General features: G+C 36.1%; 1 protein-coding gene across 6 annotated transcripts in view; it reads right to left on the bottom strand.

The window, feature by feature from the left end:
* Positions 1 to 18,606, bottom strand: part of RAB23 (RAB23, member RAS oncogene family) — a 46,111-nt gene extending 27,505 nt beyond the window's left edge. Inside the window, exons 1-6 of one of the 6 annotated variants that reach the window (XM_023503061.2) lie at positions 18,514 to 18,605; positions 12,569 to 12,725; positions 12,360 to 12,434; positions 11,550 to 11,711; positions 4,502 to 4,721; positions 2,208 to 2,293 (exon numbers count right to left, since the gene is read on the bottom strand). In XM_023503061.2, coding sequence (XP_023358829.1) covers positions 2,208 to 2,293; positions 4,502 to 4,656 — 241 coding nt within the window. In that variant the 5' untranslated portion in view covers positions 4,657 to 4,721; positions 11,550 to 11,711; positions 12,360 to 12,434; positions 12,569 to 12,725; positions 18,514 to 18,605. Of the gene's footprint in view, positions 1 to 2,207; positions 2,294 to 4,501; positions 4,722 to 11,549; positions 11,712 to 12,359; positions 12,435 to 12,568; positions 12,726 to 18,373; positions 18,453 to 18,513 lie in introns of those variants that run through there. The other 5 variants (XM_031964691.1, XM_031964692.1, XM_003769179.4 and 2 more) reach the window with 5 other exon arrangements.
* Between the last annotated feature and the right edge of the window lie 318 nt (positions 18,607 to 18,924).

Here is an 18,924-nt window from a genome sequence, read left to right as displayed (position 1 = left end):
CCTCAAATATGAAAAAGAAATATTAAAAACATCCATTAATGACCATAATATAATTAAAAGGTATAATTAATAAAAGGTATTTGAAAAAAATCATTGGAAACTAATTAGCATCTTCAAGCGTCTGTGGGTCAAAAAAAAAATCAGAAACAATAGATAATTTCATCATCAAAGAAAATTACAATTATCAGACAACCTACCAAAAAATTCGGCCAACAGAAAAAGCAGTCCTTAGGGGAGAAATGTATATTTCTAAATGTTTTCATCAAAAATAAAAATATGCCATTAAATTGGACATAGGACTTTATAAAATGTGACAATTTTAAAAAACCATCTGAAAACCAACTGGACCCAAAAACAGAAATTATGAAATCAAAATAGAGATAAAATTAAAACAACAAAAAAACTCAATTTAATTGATGTCTAAAACTAAGAGCTAAAAATAAGTAAATAAATAAATAACAAAACTTTAGCTATTATGATCAGAAAAGTAGAGGAAAGAAATTGCCAGAATCAAAAATGAAAAAAGGAGAATTCACAACAGATAAGGAAGAAATAAAATAAATAATCTAAAATAATTCTGCCTAACAAAACTGACAATGAGATGTAATGGATTGAGTATTTACAGAAATACAGGATACCTCTATTAGATAGGAACAAAAAATAGAGGGGAAAAAAGCTAAGGGCAAGCCATAAAAAAATTGTAGGTTGCCCTTCCTTGGGGTCTTCAAGCAGAGGATGAATGAGTATTTTGTTAGGTCTATTACAGTATGGGTTCCTTTTGTAGATGTTTTGGACTTGATGGCCATTGACATGCCTTCAACTCTGAGATTCTTAAGTCTATACCACAAAGTAGTTTTAAGAGATGTCAGCCAAGAACTGTCTGCCCAAAAAAGGAGGTGGGTCAGTTACAAAGCTAGGACAAGACATAATAGATAAGACAATCTGATGGTACACTGATCCCATACAAATTAAATGATAAAGAATTCTGTTTCTAGCATGCTGGCAGGACATGAACAAGAGATAGGTGAGATAAGAGAGCAATTATGGGTTGAAATTTTAAAAGTTGAAAGGAATATGAAAACAGATAAGATCACAGATAGAATGAAGAATTTACTTATGTTAATGAGCTGCATAACACTGAATATGTGCTAAATACGGTTTATTCAGTGCTATGTTATTACAAACACATTATAGTCACTGTTGAGTCATATTAATCCAAGAAAATAACAATTTAAAATTCTAATAGTAAAAAGGCCTTTTTTTTTTTTTTAACAGGAAATTATCATTCAGGCCTCATTTAGAGACCTGAAAGTTATATTTCTAGCTTCTGACTATTTTGAAGCTCTAACCTTGTAGTTATTTGCTCCTTACAACCTCATGTACCTTCCTCTCCTCTGAATTTCTTTATTATTTGTGGTCTGTAAATTTCTTTATTATTTGTGGTCTGTAGTATATAATTTAATACTTATGTTCTCCAGGGTTTTTTTGCAACTATGTCACAATAACAATAGGCTAATATTTTCTTCTCTCTCTCTCTCTCTCTCTCTCTCTCTCTCTCTCTCTCTCTCTCTCTCTCTCTCACACACACACACACACACACACACACACACACACACACACACACACACACACACACACACACACTTGGAGTTAAGTGATTGCCCAGGGGTCCTCCTGAATTCAGGGCTGGTCCTCTATCCACTGTACCACCTCGCTGCCCCTAAGCTAATCTTTTCAACTACAAAGGGAACATCTTATACTTACTCACAAGGCTAATATGTAGGCACTCATTAAATTCTTGTGGGTAAAGCCAGTACAGAAACTTTTTGCCCTAAGACTTATTTTGACAAAGATTAGATGAGTACTTTTAAGGGATTCCATAATTTCAAGTCAGAGGAGAAAATTGGATAGCATTCTTATAATTAGCTATTACTTTTACTAAGTAAGAATACATATAAAAAATTTCATCTTGATTTCTTGAATAAAAATTCATAGCTTTCCTATGATTTACAAATTTAGATAAAATTATTGTACAATATTCATATGATTTTTACAATAAAATGATTTTAAAAATCCACTAGGAGCTTGAGTTTCTAAAATAGTTTGAAATTACAACTATTTCTAAAGAGAAAACCATTAGGTAACAAACTGAATTTTCTTATTTATCCATAAAAACGAGACAAAACAACAACAAAACCAAAATGTACCTCGATAGTAAGCCTTTGTTATTGCATCAAACTCTTCTTGACCTGCTGTATCCCATAACATTAGCCTGACATCTTCATCATTAACTCTGAAATAAAAGGCATGCCAATTCAAATTTTAAGTGGAAAAATTCAATAACATTTCAATATTTTGATTTTTTTAAACTGAAATTCTTAAAAATATTACTTGTATTTTTCTGCATATCAATAAACTTAGGAAGTAAAATTAGACTTGTCAAGATTCAATTTCAAGTTTTTGAGCACTTGTTAATACTTTGTGTTAACAAATATGTATATTTTGGTTCCAATTAATCATTGATTTCACAAAAAAGAAAGAGTAAAATGAGAAAAATATATAATAAATGAACTACTTTTAGATAGATTTTTGGCAGTGTTGCTTTAACATTAAGTCTCTCACAAGAATCTTGCACTTTTTTGCCTTTAATTCTGCTCTTCCCCAACCTAGAACAGACTGATCTTCTTCCCTACTCCCATCCCTCCCAAAGCATGTTCTTTCCCTCTTAGTTTATTTAAACAGGTTCATGGTACTGCTACTCTTATTTACCATTACCCAAGCTTCAAATTCCAGAATTCTTTTTTTTTTTTTAATTATTGATATCTTAGATTCTTCCCTCACTTCTTATATACATTTGCCACATCTTTCCACTTGTATCAGCACAACTCCTTTAAAATTCTTCCTCTCTTGTCTTCTTCACCACCATTTAATTGAAATTCTCATTTCAGTTTGCCTAAACCCCCTATAATAGCCTTTTAATTATTCCTCTGCATCAAATTTTTAACCTTTTCTAATACAATTACCACTACTACTTTCTTTTTCACTCTCCTGCTTCACTGCCTATTAAAAGTAAGACTCCATGATCTGGAACATAAAGCCACCCCACACTCTGGCTCTGACTTAGCTTTCTATTCATTTTACTCTGTCCCTCACTCTGCATACTCTACCTTCCCAATAAACTGAATTACTAGTATTTTCCTGATCTCATACTGAATTTTATTGCATCGATTTTTATATAGGAGAGTCCAATCCTGAAAATACTCCTTCCCCATATGTACTCATAGTTTTCTCCTATTTTAAGGCTTAATTAATGTGCTGTCTTCCTCCACAAGAATTCGTGATGTCCCCAGCTAGAAGTAACCTTTCTTTCCTTTTTTGAACTTAACAAAAAATTTTGTTTAGACCTCTCCTATATACTTATCATACTCTTCCTTGAACATAATTATAATACATATTTTGTCACTCTTTTTGAGTGTATGTTCCCCCCCAAGACTTGAACTATTTCTTGTTTTACTTATTGCCTCCTATGGTTCCTTTTACATAGCATGTATTTAATTGTTTTGTTTGAATTTCCATATGATTAGCTATATATAGTTGTTGCTATATGCCCTTGGGGACACTCAGGAAGAGAAACAACTTCCTTTATTCACATGGGATCTCTCCACTCCTTTCCTTACTGCCTTACTCAAAAAACTGGGAAGAATCAACAAAAAGTACTATTTTTTTCTTTTCTTTAAATACAGTTCTTAATTGTGAGCAAACCTGTCATCCTATGACTCAATTAACTATTCTCTTACCAACAAATCTTTAATCCTCTCCAAATCTGTTTTCTGTTACCAAATCCTTAATTAATCCTTAATTAACGTGTTCTCTGCCAACAAAAGGACATCTTGTGTTGGTACTTAATACAAGTTACAAATTCATTTTTCTGAGAGCCAAAACTTAACTAGATTAAATGTCCATCAATGAGTATGCTGCTAGTAGGGGAAAAGGAAAAAAAAAGCCAAAAAAGGAAAGAAAGTGAGAAATGGGGTAAAAAGAATAAAGAAAGTAACAGGAATAAAAAAGAAAGAGGCACGAAAGAGGCACATATAGTACAACATCAACAAGTGTCTCGTGTATCATTACTCAGACCACTGCCATAGCAAACCTGCCCAGGAACAAGTTTGTGAAATTAGTATTACAGCTATATACACAGTGTATATATTGTGTATATACACAGCACTTCAAAGTTATGAAACACCTAACAAATTATCTCATTTTATTCTTGCAACATAGACATTACCTCCATATTTTAGATAAAGAAAAGCAAGCTCAGAGGGGTTGTTATTGCCTATGATCACATAGCTATTAAGGATAAGAGGTTCTAACTCAGATATGTTCCAACTTCAAGTTCAATTCTTCCACATCATGCTGGCTCTTCAAAAGGATATCCCTATATATCTCCCAGATTTAGATCACATACCAAAACCAATTAAAAAAAAAAAAATCAGATACATACTGGATTTGTCTCTCCAAAAAATCAACTCCAATTGTTTTCTTGTAGTCTTTTGTAAAAATGCCTTTGCAATATCGCTGAATCATACTTGATTTCCCAACAGCTCCATTCCCAACAACTACCACCTTGATGGCCACTTCCACATCCTCTTCCAACATTCTGAGTTGAAGATATATTTTGGTATCAACACTAATTTCAGATACCTAGATTTTTTCTCTCAAATCTGTTAAAAAAAAAAATTCATCATAAGGATAAACAACTAAAAAGTCCACAAAGGAAAATAATTCCAACTTGTGTATATATGGATATATATCAAGATTTAATGACACAAAAATATTACTTAGTTTTATCATGCAACACCATAATGTAGATCCTGCTCAGTTTTTTTTGTTTGTTTGTTTTTTATGAAATTAATAAAACTATTACCTATTTTGAGGTCCTGGCAACAAGAACAGGAAATGAGAGTGATTTTTGAAAATCTTAAAATCAATGCTGTTGATATTCCATTAGAATGAATATCATTACCAAGAAGAGTTCTATAAAATTATAGCCATCTGCAGGTGATTAGCTGTTAATAATACTTTGCTAATTTCATTTCAATGAAATGAATTTTCTACAATGAATAATCCACTCCAAGGCTAAGCAAGTAGCAATTACACTGTAAAACCCAATTTTGTGCTACCTGCATAACTGTCAAGAAAAAAAAAAATCTAAATTCTCTAATTTCCTTTGTTTTTCTAGTTAAAGTGATTCTTTAATACTATCGCCCATAAAATATTAAAGTAATCACTACTGGGAAAACTGTAGCAAATTACAAAACTACTCAATAAAACTCACCATTTCATAAAATGAATGATTCCTGAACTTAAAAGGAATGGAGATACAAAGCAGATGAGCAACTCCCTCATTCCCATAATGAATTCAAAGCACTTCCCCCCCCCCCACTTTTATAATTCAATATAATAAACTATGATGATAAGATGAAAACATCTTAAGGTTCTGAAGTTATTTGAAACAATGAGTGTTTCAATATAAAAAAGTCAACTTCAGTAAAGTAGTAGCCAAGTAAACCCTGTATAAATTATTTTTACCCATATCACATAATAATTTTAAAAAACAGTAACTTTTAAAATATTTCCACAGATACCCAAAGTCTTATACATGTTCAAAATAGTATACATGTATGCATTAAAGAATAGTTTTTATCGTAAATTGGAGAAAGAACATACAAAATATATGGAGAGGAGACAGAAGAATTTATATAGTATCCTGGCTTTATGTACTACTATAAATAATTAAGGAGATGGTTTCAGGGAACCTCAGAAGACTTGTATGAACTGATATGGAGTGAAATAAGTAGAATCAAGAAAACAATTTATACTGTTAAAAAAAATTGTAAAGAAAATATGCAAAATTAAGAACTGAAGGCTACCTATGGGCCAAAGACCTATAGTGCATCTCAATTTTCAGTGCTGATGGTGCTACGCTGATTAGTGATAAGAACATGATACTAGACAGTGGGTTGAACACTTCTACTAGAGTATTCTCAACAGATTACCACCAATCAATGCTGAAGTTCAAGTTGAAATCAATCACTCCCTAGCTGAAGTTTGAGTGAAAAAGATATTTTGAATGCCATTAGGCTACTTTCATTTAGTAAAGCACCTGGGGGCTAATTCTATTCCAGGTGAGATTTATAAGGGGAGTTGGGGGGATGGGGGAGAGGTGTCCTTTGCTCATGCAAAAGCTAACTGAAATTTTCTGGATCATATGACAAGAGGAGGTTATGCCCCAGGAGTTCAAGGACACTTCCACTGTCCATCTTTAAAAAGGTAAAGGAGATAGATTGCCCTGTGACAATCTCAGGGAAATCTCTCTCAGTGATTGCTGAAAAGATTCTTGCCAAAGTCCTCCTTAATAGGCTGACCCTACACCTGGAAAAAGGTCTTCTATCTGAGAGCCAGTGTGGCTTCAGAAAGGACCAAGGAACAAGAATAGCTGATATGTTGTTTACTGCTCAACAATTCCAGGAAAAATACTAGAGATCTGAATACAACATTTGTAGATCTAACCAAAGTCTTTGATACTGTCAGTCACAAGAGGTTACAGAAAATTATGTCAAAATTTGGTTGCCCAAAGTTCATGAGAATAGTATTATCATGATGGCTTACTTGCCTGGATTCTGTTTAAAGGACAATGCTCTCACAAGTTTTCCCAGTCACCAACAGAGTGAGAAACAAGACTGTGTATTTGCTCCCATGCTTTTTTTTTTTAGCATGATGTTTTCAGCCATGTTGTCAATGTTTTCAATGAGGATAAACATGGAATCAGTCAGTTACCACACTGATGGCATATTCTTCAATTTGAAAAGGCAACAAAGTGGACATTATGTTGGTACATGATTTTTTGTTTGCAGATGATTGTGCACTTTATGCAGCTTCTAAAGCTGAGATGCAAGAAAGTATGGATCAATTTTTTGCTGCTTGTGCTAATTTTGGCCTAACAATTAACACCAAGAAAAGACTGGTTTTCCATCAGCCAACACCACACCATCAGTTACAACAAATAGTGAAGTTTGGAATGCTGTGGATAAGTTCTCTTTCCTTGGCAGTCTAGTTTTCACACTGATAATGTCCACAATGATAATGAGATCGACACAGGCATTATCATAGCTAGCTCAGTGTTTGGGAGGTTCCAAACAAAAATGAGGGAGAGGAGAGGTATTTGACTAACTACCTAAGTGAAGGTTTACAAAGATATTGTGCTGACTTCATTGTTGTATGCCAGTGAAACCGGGACAGTCTAGTAGCGCCATGATAGGAAACTGAATCACTTACATTTGAATTGTCTTAGGAAGATTCTGAAGATCATTTGGCAGGATAATAAGATAACAGAAACTGAGATTCTTTCTCAAACTAAACTGTCAGACATTCCAACTCTACTGAAGAGAGCACAACTCCATTGGGCTGGCCACAATGATAAAATGCCAAATGTACACTTACCAAAAAAATATTTTATGGAGAACTCACACAGGGCAAGCTCTCACAAGATGGTCAGAAAAAGTGATACAAGGATACTCTCAATGTCTCTCAAGAACTTTAGAATTGAGTGTATGAAATGAGAGACATTGGCACCGAGCCACCTAGCATGGTGTGCCCTCATTAGAGAAGGTGCTGTGCACTATGAGCAAAGCAATAGTTCAGAAGAAAAGTGAGATACACAAAGTTAAGAGAACCTAACCCAAATGTTCATTTTTGTGGCAGAGCATTCTGAGCTCATAATGGTCTAATCAGCCATAGTGGGACACATTCGATTCTAATATATTGATGTCATTTTGGTCTTCTTCGAGAACAGAAAAACAACCACCAACAAACCAAAATAGATATCAATCAAGTAAATGGGATGGGAGTGTTAACAACTAGGGGATAAGATAAGTAAAGGATCTTTTGTAGGAAGTATCAGTTGAGCCTTCAAAAGAAATAAGGATTCTGAGAGAGAAAAGAAGGAAAAACATTACAGTTTAGAGTGAGCAATGTACATGCACGGCCTGTGCAAAGGCAGGGAGATAGAATACCAAGTTTAAGGAATGACAAGTAGCCCAGTTTGGCTAGAATATAAAATGCACAAAGTACAGTAATAAGAAGTCAATATGGAAAGACAGGTTAAAGTAATGAGGTAAACTGTGTCCCTCTGATCTTTTTTTGGGGGGGGAGGAGAGGTGGACATAGGTTTGAGAAACCCTAAAATCTCAACCCCTCTCCACCTTTGGGAGGGCCCCCACCTCCTGTTCCTACAGGGAAACTCCTATGGCAATCTCCACCTACAATTTGAGATCTTGGCTTGGGGCATAATCACCACCCTTTATTAAATTGAAAATATTGCTCAATCTCCCTAGCCTTAAACCATAGAAGGCTAATAAAAGAAAATTCTGAACCCCAAACCTTTGCTAAAATTCCTATCAGAATTTGGCCCACTGAGAAGTTGTTTCTCAGTGTAATAAACCTTTTTTTTTTTTTTTGGCCAAAAACCTCACAAAAACCTGTGACACCAGCCTGGGGACTCCATTGCTGCTAGGGTAATCTCTCACCCCTCATTTCTCACACCTCAACAGTGAGATTGTGAGAGGTTTTAAATACCAAAAAGAATTTATATTTTTATCCTAAAAGCAAAGGGGTTCTAAAGAAAGCAATATGGTCACACCTGTGTTTTAGGACTCTCTTTGGCAGCTATGTGGATGAAAGATTGGATGGGGGAAATGCTGGAAGCAGGGATACCTATCTGGAGACTGTTACAGTCTCTAGAGAAAGACATTAAAAGCCTGAACTAAAGTTATTACTGCTTGTGTGGAGAGCAGATAAATGAAGAGATGTTACAAACATGGACTAAAAAAACAAAAAAACTTGGCACTGAATGGATTATGGGGAGCTAAAGAAGAAAGAACTGAAGATACATTATTTTTTTATAAGAAATGATAAGCATATAAGAAACGATCAGCAGGATGATTTCAGAGATGTCCAGAGACTTGCATGAACTGATGCTAAATGAATTGAGTATAACCAGAAGGACACTGTACACAGAAACAGCAAGATTATGTGATGATCAATTCTGATGGATGTGACTCTTTTCAACTGTGAGGTGATTCAGGCCCATTTCAATGGGTCTTGTGATGGAAAGAGCCATCTGCACTCAGAGAGAGGACTGTGGGGATTGAGTGTGGATCACAACTTATCATTTTCACTTTTCTTTTTGTTGTTTGCTTGCATTTTGTTTTCTTTTTCATCTTTTTTTCTCTTTTTGATCTGATTTTTCTTGAGCAGCATGATAATTGTGGAAATATGTATAAAAGAATTGTACATTTATAATATTACTAGATTACTTGCTATGTCTAGGGAAGGGAGTGGGTGGAAAGGAGGGAAAAAATATGGAACACAAGGTTTTGCAAAAGTGAATGTTTAAAGTTATCTATACATGTTTTGAAAATTCAAATTATTAATTAAAGAAAAATAGAAAATGATGAGCAGGCTGATTTCAGAAAAGTCTAGAAAGACTTACACGAGAAAGAATTGAAGATGGCATTAGGATTATAAACCTAGATGACTGGAAAAATTGTGGTATGCTTAAAAAATGGAAATGAGAGAAAAAGAAAACAAACTCCATTTTTTACGTCTGTATTAAAAACTTGGGATATCTAGGCAGAAATATCCAGCATCTTATGATGTAGAACTGAATCCCAGAGAAAAGAGGGCTGAATTAGTAGGTTTGAGAGTCATTTACAAACAGGTAAGTATACTCAGTTGACAAGATCTCTCTTTATATCTTCTCAGTTAGTGAAGAGGGTCCAAGAGATTTTCCTATAACATAACATGGGTTATCATGGGTGGGACACAGATGATAAGCCAGCAAAGATGACTGAAAAGAGTTTAGACAGTTGGGAGGAAAACCAGGTGTTATTAAAAAAACAAAACAAAACAAAACAAAAAAACAGCAGAGCAAGAATAAATAGCAAGATTGAGTGATTAGGAGTTTCAAAGGATGCATAAATGTTAAAAGTTAAGGTGTGAAAAAAAGACTATATGTTTCAGAAATTAAGGAGTCATTTGGTAATGTTACAGCAGTCAAATCGTAAAGTCATAAACCAAATTGCAAAGGAATAAAAATGAATGGGAAGGAAGGAAATGAAGGCTTTTTTTCCTAAGACTGACATGAATGGGAAGAGATATATGTATTTGATGATAGCTTGAGGTTAAGACAAGATCAATGAAAGTTTCTTAAAAATAAGGGATCTAGGGTTATATTTGTAGACAACAGGAAAATAAAATATGAAAATTAATGATTTGCAGATCATTCTTGTTCAAAAAAATGTTTAATAAAGGCTTGTTTAACAGAATCAAAAGTTGATCATGGACTGGAAATAGTGGATAAAAAGATTTTGAAAATATAGAAAATGAATATATAAAATATATATTTCACAAAGATAGAGATAGAAAGGAGATTGTACAATATTATAAAACCCAACACAACTGGAATAAAACAGCATGAACTTATGTAGCAGTAAGATACTACCATAACTATAGGAAGGAATGATTTTATAGAAAAGGTAGGTTCCTAAGCTTGGTAGTTAATTACTATTGTCTTAAATTTATCTAATTTAAATTTTCAAGTTTTTTTTTTTCTTAAGGAAGGATACACCTGTATTGTTCTTCCAATTTACTTTTTTTCTACCAACTTTAATTCCTTTCATATCTACAGCTCTCCCTATAGAGATGCTGGTACATGCACCACAACCATATAAATTTCTAGGCATAGTACTATGCCTAATATTAGCCTTTTTCAAGGCTTTAATATTCCATTTTCCAAAAAAGCTGAATATTTTAATAAATATTAAATAAAAATATTTTTAAAACCACTTTCTTCTTTTTTCTCAGAAATGTTTCTGATAAAAATTCCATATATCTGATATCAAAATAACTTTCTCAGGAGACTTAACAAAAAGAAATAGAGTAGATATTAGAACTGATTGTACTACTACAGGGAATTTTTTAATTTCCTCTACCCAGGTAGACCCCTTCTCTGAAACTTTTAGTGTTAGGTCCGGAAAGGTTAAATGACTTGCTCAAAATAGCAGAGCCAGTAAATGCCAGAAGTGGGATCTGAATCCACATCTTTACTCCAAGGCTCTAGACACTATACTATCATGCCGTAAGAGAAATCTATATCACAGATAACTAAAAATCCATTGCTTTAATTTAGATATTCTTTAAACACAAAAATTATACTAGAAAATAACTTTTTAATACACTCTATACCTTTATAATAATCATTCAGATATACCTTTAAAGCATTTACACAGTAGAAATTTTCCCACTTTAAAATAAGAATCCCCATTCTTGGAGTGTGTTTCTTTTTAACACTTCCTAGAAATCTTTAGTTTTTTTTCTAAGCAAAGCTCAAGGGCTACTTTGTACATATATTTTTTCTGCCTCTTGGTCCCAAGTTAGAAACTCTATTCCTGAAATTACTTTGCATTGTTTCATATATACTTTGCACTTACTTGTGTATACGTTGTATCCCCCCAGTAGAATGAAGGTTCCTTGAGGACAGGGACAGTTTCATTGTTTGTCTTTGTCTCCCCAGCACCTAGTACAGTGCTTTGCAAATAGTTGGCAGTTAATAAATGTCTGTTGAATTGAACTGAAATATCACTGCTGCAATCCTGAGACACGGGGAAAAAAAAGCCAAACAACTAGGTCAGAAAACTAAGACTTAAGAGACTCCTAATAGAAGCAAGTACTTAAATTTAAAATGGAACCTTGATACATTTAATTGCCAAGTAACTTATCCAACATTTCCCATGTGTCCCCTTTTCTCCCCTAATCCTGACTATCCTAGTTGAAGTCTTTTTCAGTTCTAAATGATATTTTACTTGGCAATCTCATTAGCTTCCATGATTTCAACTATTATCTCTAAGCAATCTGATCTACTTGCCTAGCCCTAACCTCTGTCTCAATGTTCAATCTTGTAAATCCAATTGCTTATTAGATATCTTAAATTGGATATCCTACAGACATATTAATCTCAACATGCTGAAAATTTAATCTTTCCCTTCAAATCTCCCTTTTCCCAAACTTCCTTATTACTGCAGAGGGTACCATCATCCTTTCAGTCATCAAAGCTTGTAACCTAAATGTCATTCTACATTCATCACTCTCATCTCACATTACCAATCACTTGTCAATTCCTATCATTTCTACCTTTTCCCCCTACCTTTACAACATTATTTCAAAAATGGAATTTGCCCTTCTCTCCTCCGACACTGCCCCCCACCTTGGTGTCATCAACTTAAGATAACTATTACAATAACCTGTTGGTTTGATCTCCTTGCCTCAAGTTTCTTCTCACTTCAGTCCAACTTCTATTCAGCTGTCAAAATGATCTTCTTAAAATGCAGAAAGGAATAATATTACTTCCTTTATTCAATACACTCTAGTGACTTTCTGATAACCTCCAGGATCAAACATAAAATCCTCTATTTGGCTTTACAAGTCCTTCTTACCTGGGCCCCCTTCTTACCTTTTCATCTTCTTATCCTTTACTCCCCTTTATACACTATGATCCAGTAACCTTGTTCTCCTTGCTGTTCTTCAAAAAATACTCCATCTTTAACTGCAATTTTGATGACTGTTTGCAGGACCTGGGTTGAATCTGGGGTTTCCAATTCTATGTAGCCCTTTGATAAATAACATTTATAAAATGAAGAAGTGGGAGCAAATGATCTCTAAGGTCCTTTCTAGCTCAAAGCCTATGATTCTATAACTACTCCTTCTATCTTCACCAAATCCTACTACCCCAGCTTACTGCCACTGCCTATTATAACTTCTGCTCTCTCTCTTTTCCATTAAACTATATCCTCTCCAGCTCCACACCCCATCCATAACAGATTTCTATTCAACCAAAGTACCACAATTTCTCCCAAGCCCAAGAATATTATTTCTTCACTGCCCCTTTTCAGATTCTTCCTTGCTTTTATCACTAAGCAGTCTTTCCTCGCATTCAGATTCTATACTTGGTCCACATTCTTGTTGCTGTAACCCACGTTCATCCAGATTATTTTTCCTCAGTCTTCTTTCCATCCTCACTCCTGCTCTCATGTTTATGGGCTTTACTAAACACCCTAATAAACCCTTGAACTCTTGGGTTCCCAGTTCATTAACATTTTCAACTCACATGGTCTCTATCTTCACTCTACCTCAGGAAATAGGATTGAATTTCTTACCAATATTCCAAACTATGTCAACAAATCCTGAACTATAAAATTCTCCTTTATGATTATTATTTCCTGTCCTTTCACTTGCCCCTCTTCCTCATTCCCAAACCTATTTTTTATCCTCACCTTTCAATTTATCACTTCCCCCTTTGCTTTACTTTCTTCCCTTCAGAGTTTTGCAAGTATAGTTCAAAGAAGATCAGAGTTGGAATGGACCTAAATGTCCATCTAGTCCAAAATTCCTATAAAACATGAATCTCCTCTCAAATATCACCTGTCTTTGTTAGCCTCAAATCCTTCTGTGAAGATCTCTAGAGAGAAGGAAACGATTACATACCGAAGTGAACCATTTCATTTTTGAATAGCTTGACTACTATACCAATGAATAAAATGATATAACCTTTTCTAGTTATGTATTTCTAGTTATCACATAGTCCTTTTCTAGGACACTGGTCCTCACTGTTGCTTTCTTTTCTCCTCCAAGAGATTCGTGATCATACCAACCAAAATGGCTGTTGCAAAACTTCTCAAGATTCATCATAACCATTATCTCTCTGTCTCTTGGCAGGAAATCTGCCTACCAGAGAATATTTCCACATCATTTTCAATCCCGATTGCTGCCACCATCATCCTCTACTTTGGCTTTTTTATCCCCTTCCATTTTTCTTTTCTGGGAACTTAACAATAGTCTTTCACTCTACTTACTGTCTTCTTACAAACATGTCTGAAGATCTCCTACTTTTAAAAAACTTTACTTGAACCTACCATCTCTTTAAGCTATTATGCTTACACACACTTTTCTATCAAACTCCTATAAAGAATTTCACTTCTATATTTGACTTTCTCAATACCCACTTATTTCTCCCTACCCCACCCTGGTTGGATTTCCAATGCTACCACTTGACATAAATTAATCTTTCAAGAGTTAACCTATAGGTTACATTCTCAAATGCAAAAGTCATATTCTATTTTCAATCTTCACTCTCCTTTACCTCTCTGCAACTTCTGGGGGTCAACCAGCCCCTCCTCATAGATATTCTCTCTGCTACGCTTCCCTGATACTGCTCTTTTGGTTTCCATTTTACATGTATGCTTAGTCTCCTTTGCTAGGTCCTCATTGAACCCATTGCTCTAAACAGAGATGTTCTCGAGATCTTTGTTCTAGAGATCTTTTCCATCTTAGTGGTATCACCTACTCTCACAGGTTCAATTATTATCTCTCAGATGATACACACACACACATACACACACACACTCACCCCAAGTCTTCTTCATTTGTCTTCCGGATTACTGTCCCACATCTTTAACTTCCTGCTGAATACCTCCCTCAATCTAGATTTCATATTGGCAAATGAATCTTAAAATGAACTAAACTGAATTTATTAAAATTCACTTAAAAATATGCTTCCTCTCCTATGTATTCCTATTTTCTTTTAGATGTTACTCAGATATGAAACATAAGACCTCATTAGCTCTTCCTTCTCACTATCCAACCCTCACTTCCCACAAAGCTGGCAAATTCTAGAATCTACTTCTACAACCTTTTTTACACTCCTTTCTCACACAAATACAGCTACCACCCTCTCTGTGGATACTTACTGCTTTCCTTCCACTTTACTATTTCTCTTAGCTTTTTGGCCTCTCCCTTCATCAATCCATCATCTCTAATGTTCCCATTCCAGTCCCTTCCTCACTAATAAAAATAACTAATACTTCTATAGTACTAGTTAGGTGCCAATCACTGTGCTAAGCTCTAGTCAAATATTACCTCATTTTGATCTTCACAACAGCCCTAGTAGGTAAATGCTATTGTTATATCCATTTTACAATTGAAACCAAGGGAAATGGAGGTTATGTGACTAATTCTAGTTGACACAATGAGAAAGCTTCAGAGGTGGTATTTGAATTTAGGTCTTCCTAATTCTGGCCCAGCTCTCCAATTACTGCTGCCTTTCGGTGTCTAGAGAACAAAGTACATATACAACTTAGTCTAGTGGTCTAGGTATAAACCTACTTTTCCTTTTACCCTATACCTTTTCACAAATTCCAGTAAAATTAGACTACTAAATTGTTCCCTAATCTCATGTTATATTCTCCTGCCCCCCCCCCCTTTTTTTTTACCGCTTAGGCAATTGAGGTTAAGTGACTTGCCCAGGGTCACATACCTAGAAAGTGTTAAGTGTCTGAGGCCAGATTTGAACTCAATTCTTCCTGACTTCAAGGCTGGTACTCTCTCCATGGCACCATCTAGCTGCCTCAAGTTTCTATCTTTCTAAAATTTTATTTTAATAGTGTATTTTCTAATTACATATGAAGATGTTTTCCAACATTCATTTTTGTAAGATTTTGATTTCTAATTTTTTCCCTCCCTTTCTCTCTTACCTCCCTCTTCTCCAGGACAGCAAGCAATATGATATGTTATATGTGTATATGTATTTTTAACATACTTCCAAATGAGTCACAATGGAAAAGAAAAATCAAAACCAAAGGGACAAAAAAACAAGACAAAAGGAAAAAAAAGTAAAAATGGTATGCTTTGATCCACACTCAATCTCCATAGTTTTTCTATGGATGTGGATGGCATTTTCTATCCAAAGTTTATTGGAATTGCCTTGGATCATTTTAGTGTTGAGCTGAGGAGCTAAGTTGTGTATCATAGTTGAGCATCATACAATCTTGCTATATACAATGTTTTCCTGGTTCTTTTTGCTTCATTTAGAAACAGTTCATGTAAATCTTTCCAGGCTTTTCTGAAATAAGCCTGTTCCATTATGTCTTATAGAATATTATATAGTATATAGTATTAAATATTTTCACAAGAGTCCACATTTCTCCATATCCCTGCTTGTCAACAATCAAAAAAAAAAAACACTGATTTATTTTTTAAAAAATTCTATCAATGTAACCAACTAAATTTTAATTTCAATTATAAAGAATCATAGGAACTTTTCTGTCGTCATTATTAAAATATTCTCAGTCACTTTTTCTCTTTAAGTATCACCTCAGTTATTATGCCCTTTTTTTTTTTTTTTTTTACTTTGTATCAACCTACAACCTCCTTAAAGGTATAGCTCAGAAGCCATCTCCCTCCACTAAGCCTTCCCAGAACTCTGAATTGAAAGGGATGTCTCCTTTGTTTTAATACAATATTTCACCTCTATTCTTTCTTAGTTGCTATTACATTCTACTTGTATACAGGTCTTATTCCCTATGTAAGAAAGTAAAATATTTGAAGGAAGAAATTGTTTTTATATCTGCATCCCTAACATTAATAACATGCCTTTCAAATAGTGGGCACTTTCAATTCTAAATTAAGTAGTAATCAAGCATTTCTAAAGCATCTATATGCTATGCTGGAACAAATACAAAAATTCAACAGTTCCTGCCCTCCAGGAGCTTACATTCTACAAGGGGAGAAAATATATACCTGTATAAGAATATGCAAAATAAATACAAAGTAATTCTTTTTTTTTTTTGAAAAAGGAGGAAAGGAGGAAAGGCAGTGGCAGGTGGAGGTGGGAAGAATCAAAAAAGGAGGTAATTGAACTGAGTTTTGAAGGCAATCTAAAAGGTGAGGAGATCCAGTAAAACTAGGAGGAAAGGTCAGTTTAGCTGTAGCATAGAGATTATTATATAATATAGCTAGAAAGATAGGTTAAAGCCATATTGACAAAGGTTTTCAATATCGGAGGAGGATATATTTGATATTGGAGGTAATAATCCCCGAAGGCTTTCATGGTAAGACCTCCACTTTAGGAAAATAACTTTCATAGCTGTGTGGAGTAGCAATATTTATCATCTATAATACTAAATATTTTATATAAAATGGTATTATCAAACTAACTGATTATGGAATAATTAAAATTCTTAGGATACCAATGACAATTACTTACATAACTTCTGCTTTAGGAAAATAACTTTCGTAGCTGTGTGGAGTAGCAATATTTATCGTCTATAATACTGAATATTTTATATAAAATGGTATTATCAAACTAATTGATTATGAAATAATTAAAATTCTTAGGATACCAATGACAATTATTTACATAATCTAGTTTATTAATCTTTACAAACGGTAAGAAAGTTCAGGGTACTCCCATTTTATGGACCAGCAAAAAAGAAATACAGATCAACTACCTGTGATGCCACAGGTTGCCTAATTTCTACCACTATCCTTAGTATTAGACTGGACTTTCCAACAATTAGGCGTGGTTCTTACAAATGCGGTCAGATTTACAGTTAGGGAAGGTGTCAAAATACTTATAAGGATTAAATGTTGACAACCAGAAAACACTGGCCTGTTTTGTGGAAGGGACTGAAAACCATTTTCCACAGCCACATTTATTTAATCTAGCTTGCAACTATGTTAAAATACAGAAACCATGTTTTATCTATACACTGTATAAAACTTTGCTAAGCAGTTACTTTTAATCTTAGTTCAACCTCAGTTTCCCAGTCACGGGAAGTAAAAGTAGTCCCAGCACTCAGCCTCTTCTACTGACCTCGGGGCAGGATTTTTCACACCCAGAGTGGCCTCAGATAGCCTCAGGTCCCTCATTCGGATTCTCTGGGCTCCAGAATGCCCACGGAAGCTGAGCAGCGAGGGAGAGGCAGGGACCGGGACCGGGAGTGGGGCAGGAAAAGGCCAGTCACGGCTTGGGAACCTTCCCCTCCTTACGGACGCCAGGAGTACTGGTGAGACGCCAGGGCTGGGCCGGAGGGATGGGGGGGGGGGGGGGGGGGGGGGGGGGGTAGGACCGTAGATGCCGGGAGCCGCCGCAGGGGGGACCAGGCAGGAGAGGCTGCTAGGAAGCAGGGCGCGAGGTTTGGGGACCGAACTGCGGCTGCCTCCAACTCTCCGGACCGGACCTCCAGCCGCGGCGCCCTAGGGGTCTCGGGGGCGGGGCCGTCGCCACGGCTGCCTCGCCTTACCTTCCCTCGAAGGTAGTTCCCGTCCCCGGAACCCCGCGAGAACTGCCGGCCCCGGGCAACGCGGGAAGCCCCGCCAGGAAAGGAGGCCTGAGGGAAGGAAGTAGCCCTCACGGAGAAAAGAGCCAAGAGCCGTCCCCCGCTCCCTCGCCCATCTGCCCGCCCATCAGTCGCGGACTCACCCGCCCCAGCGAGACCAGCTCCGTTTAGTCGCAGTAGCGGTCGCGGCGCTACTACCACCGCCGCGGCCGCCTCCTCGCGCACCCGCCTAGACAGGCTGTCTCACTTTTGAAAAAATGTTTAACGATAACTTTATTAATACCTCGAGAACGTAAACAGGGATGTTCAGGGGCTACTCCAGCTGCGGCAGCGGGAGCGGGAGAACCGACTCCTCGCCATCAGCAAACCTGCCCGTACTCCCGAGCATGCGCAAAACGCCGCTCGCGCACGCTCAGAACGGGCTTGCTCATTCTCTACCTCCTTCCAGTCCCCTGTTTCTCCCCCCTCCCGCGCCCCACGGCCTAAGGCGTTGTTGGGGAGGAACCCAGGAAGCAGGGGTCCCTCTCCTTGCGTTGGGGTTTGCAAAGAGAAGAAAAAGAAAGCCAGGCCTGAACGAGCGTGGAAACTGGGTGGGAAAGGGGAAGGGCTGTCGGAAAGGTAGTAGAAACTTCAGCTGCCTCTGGCTTACCCCAAGTCCCCAAGGAAGACATAAGGAGACACCCTCTTTGCAAAC

This window comes from Sarcophilus harrisii, chromosome 4 (assembly GCF_902635505.1).
Source record: "Sarcophilus harrisii chromosome 4, mSarHar1.11, whole genome shotgun sequence".
In the NCBI taxonomy this organism is placed as follows: domain Eukaryota; kingdom Metazoa; phylum Chordata; class Mammalia; order Dasyuromorphia; family Dasyuridae; genus Sarcophilus; species Sarcophilus harrisii.
The sequence above is the reverse complement of the archived record's forward strand: the minus strand, read 5'-3'. Positions and strand labels throughout refer to the sequence as shown.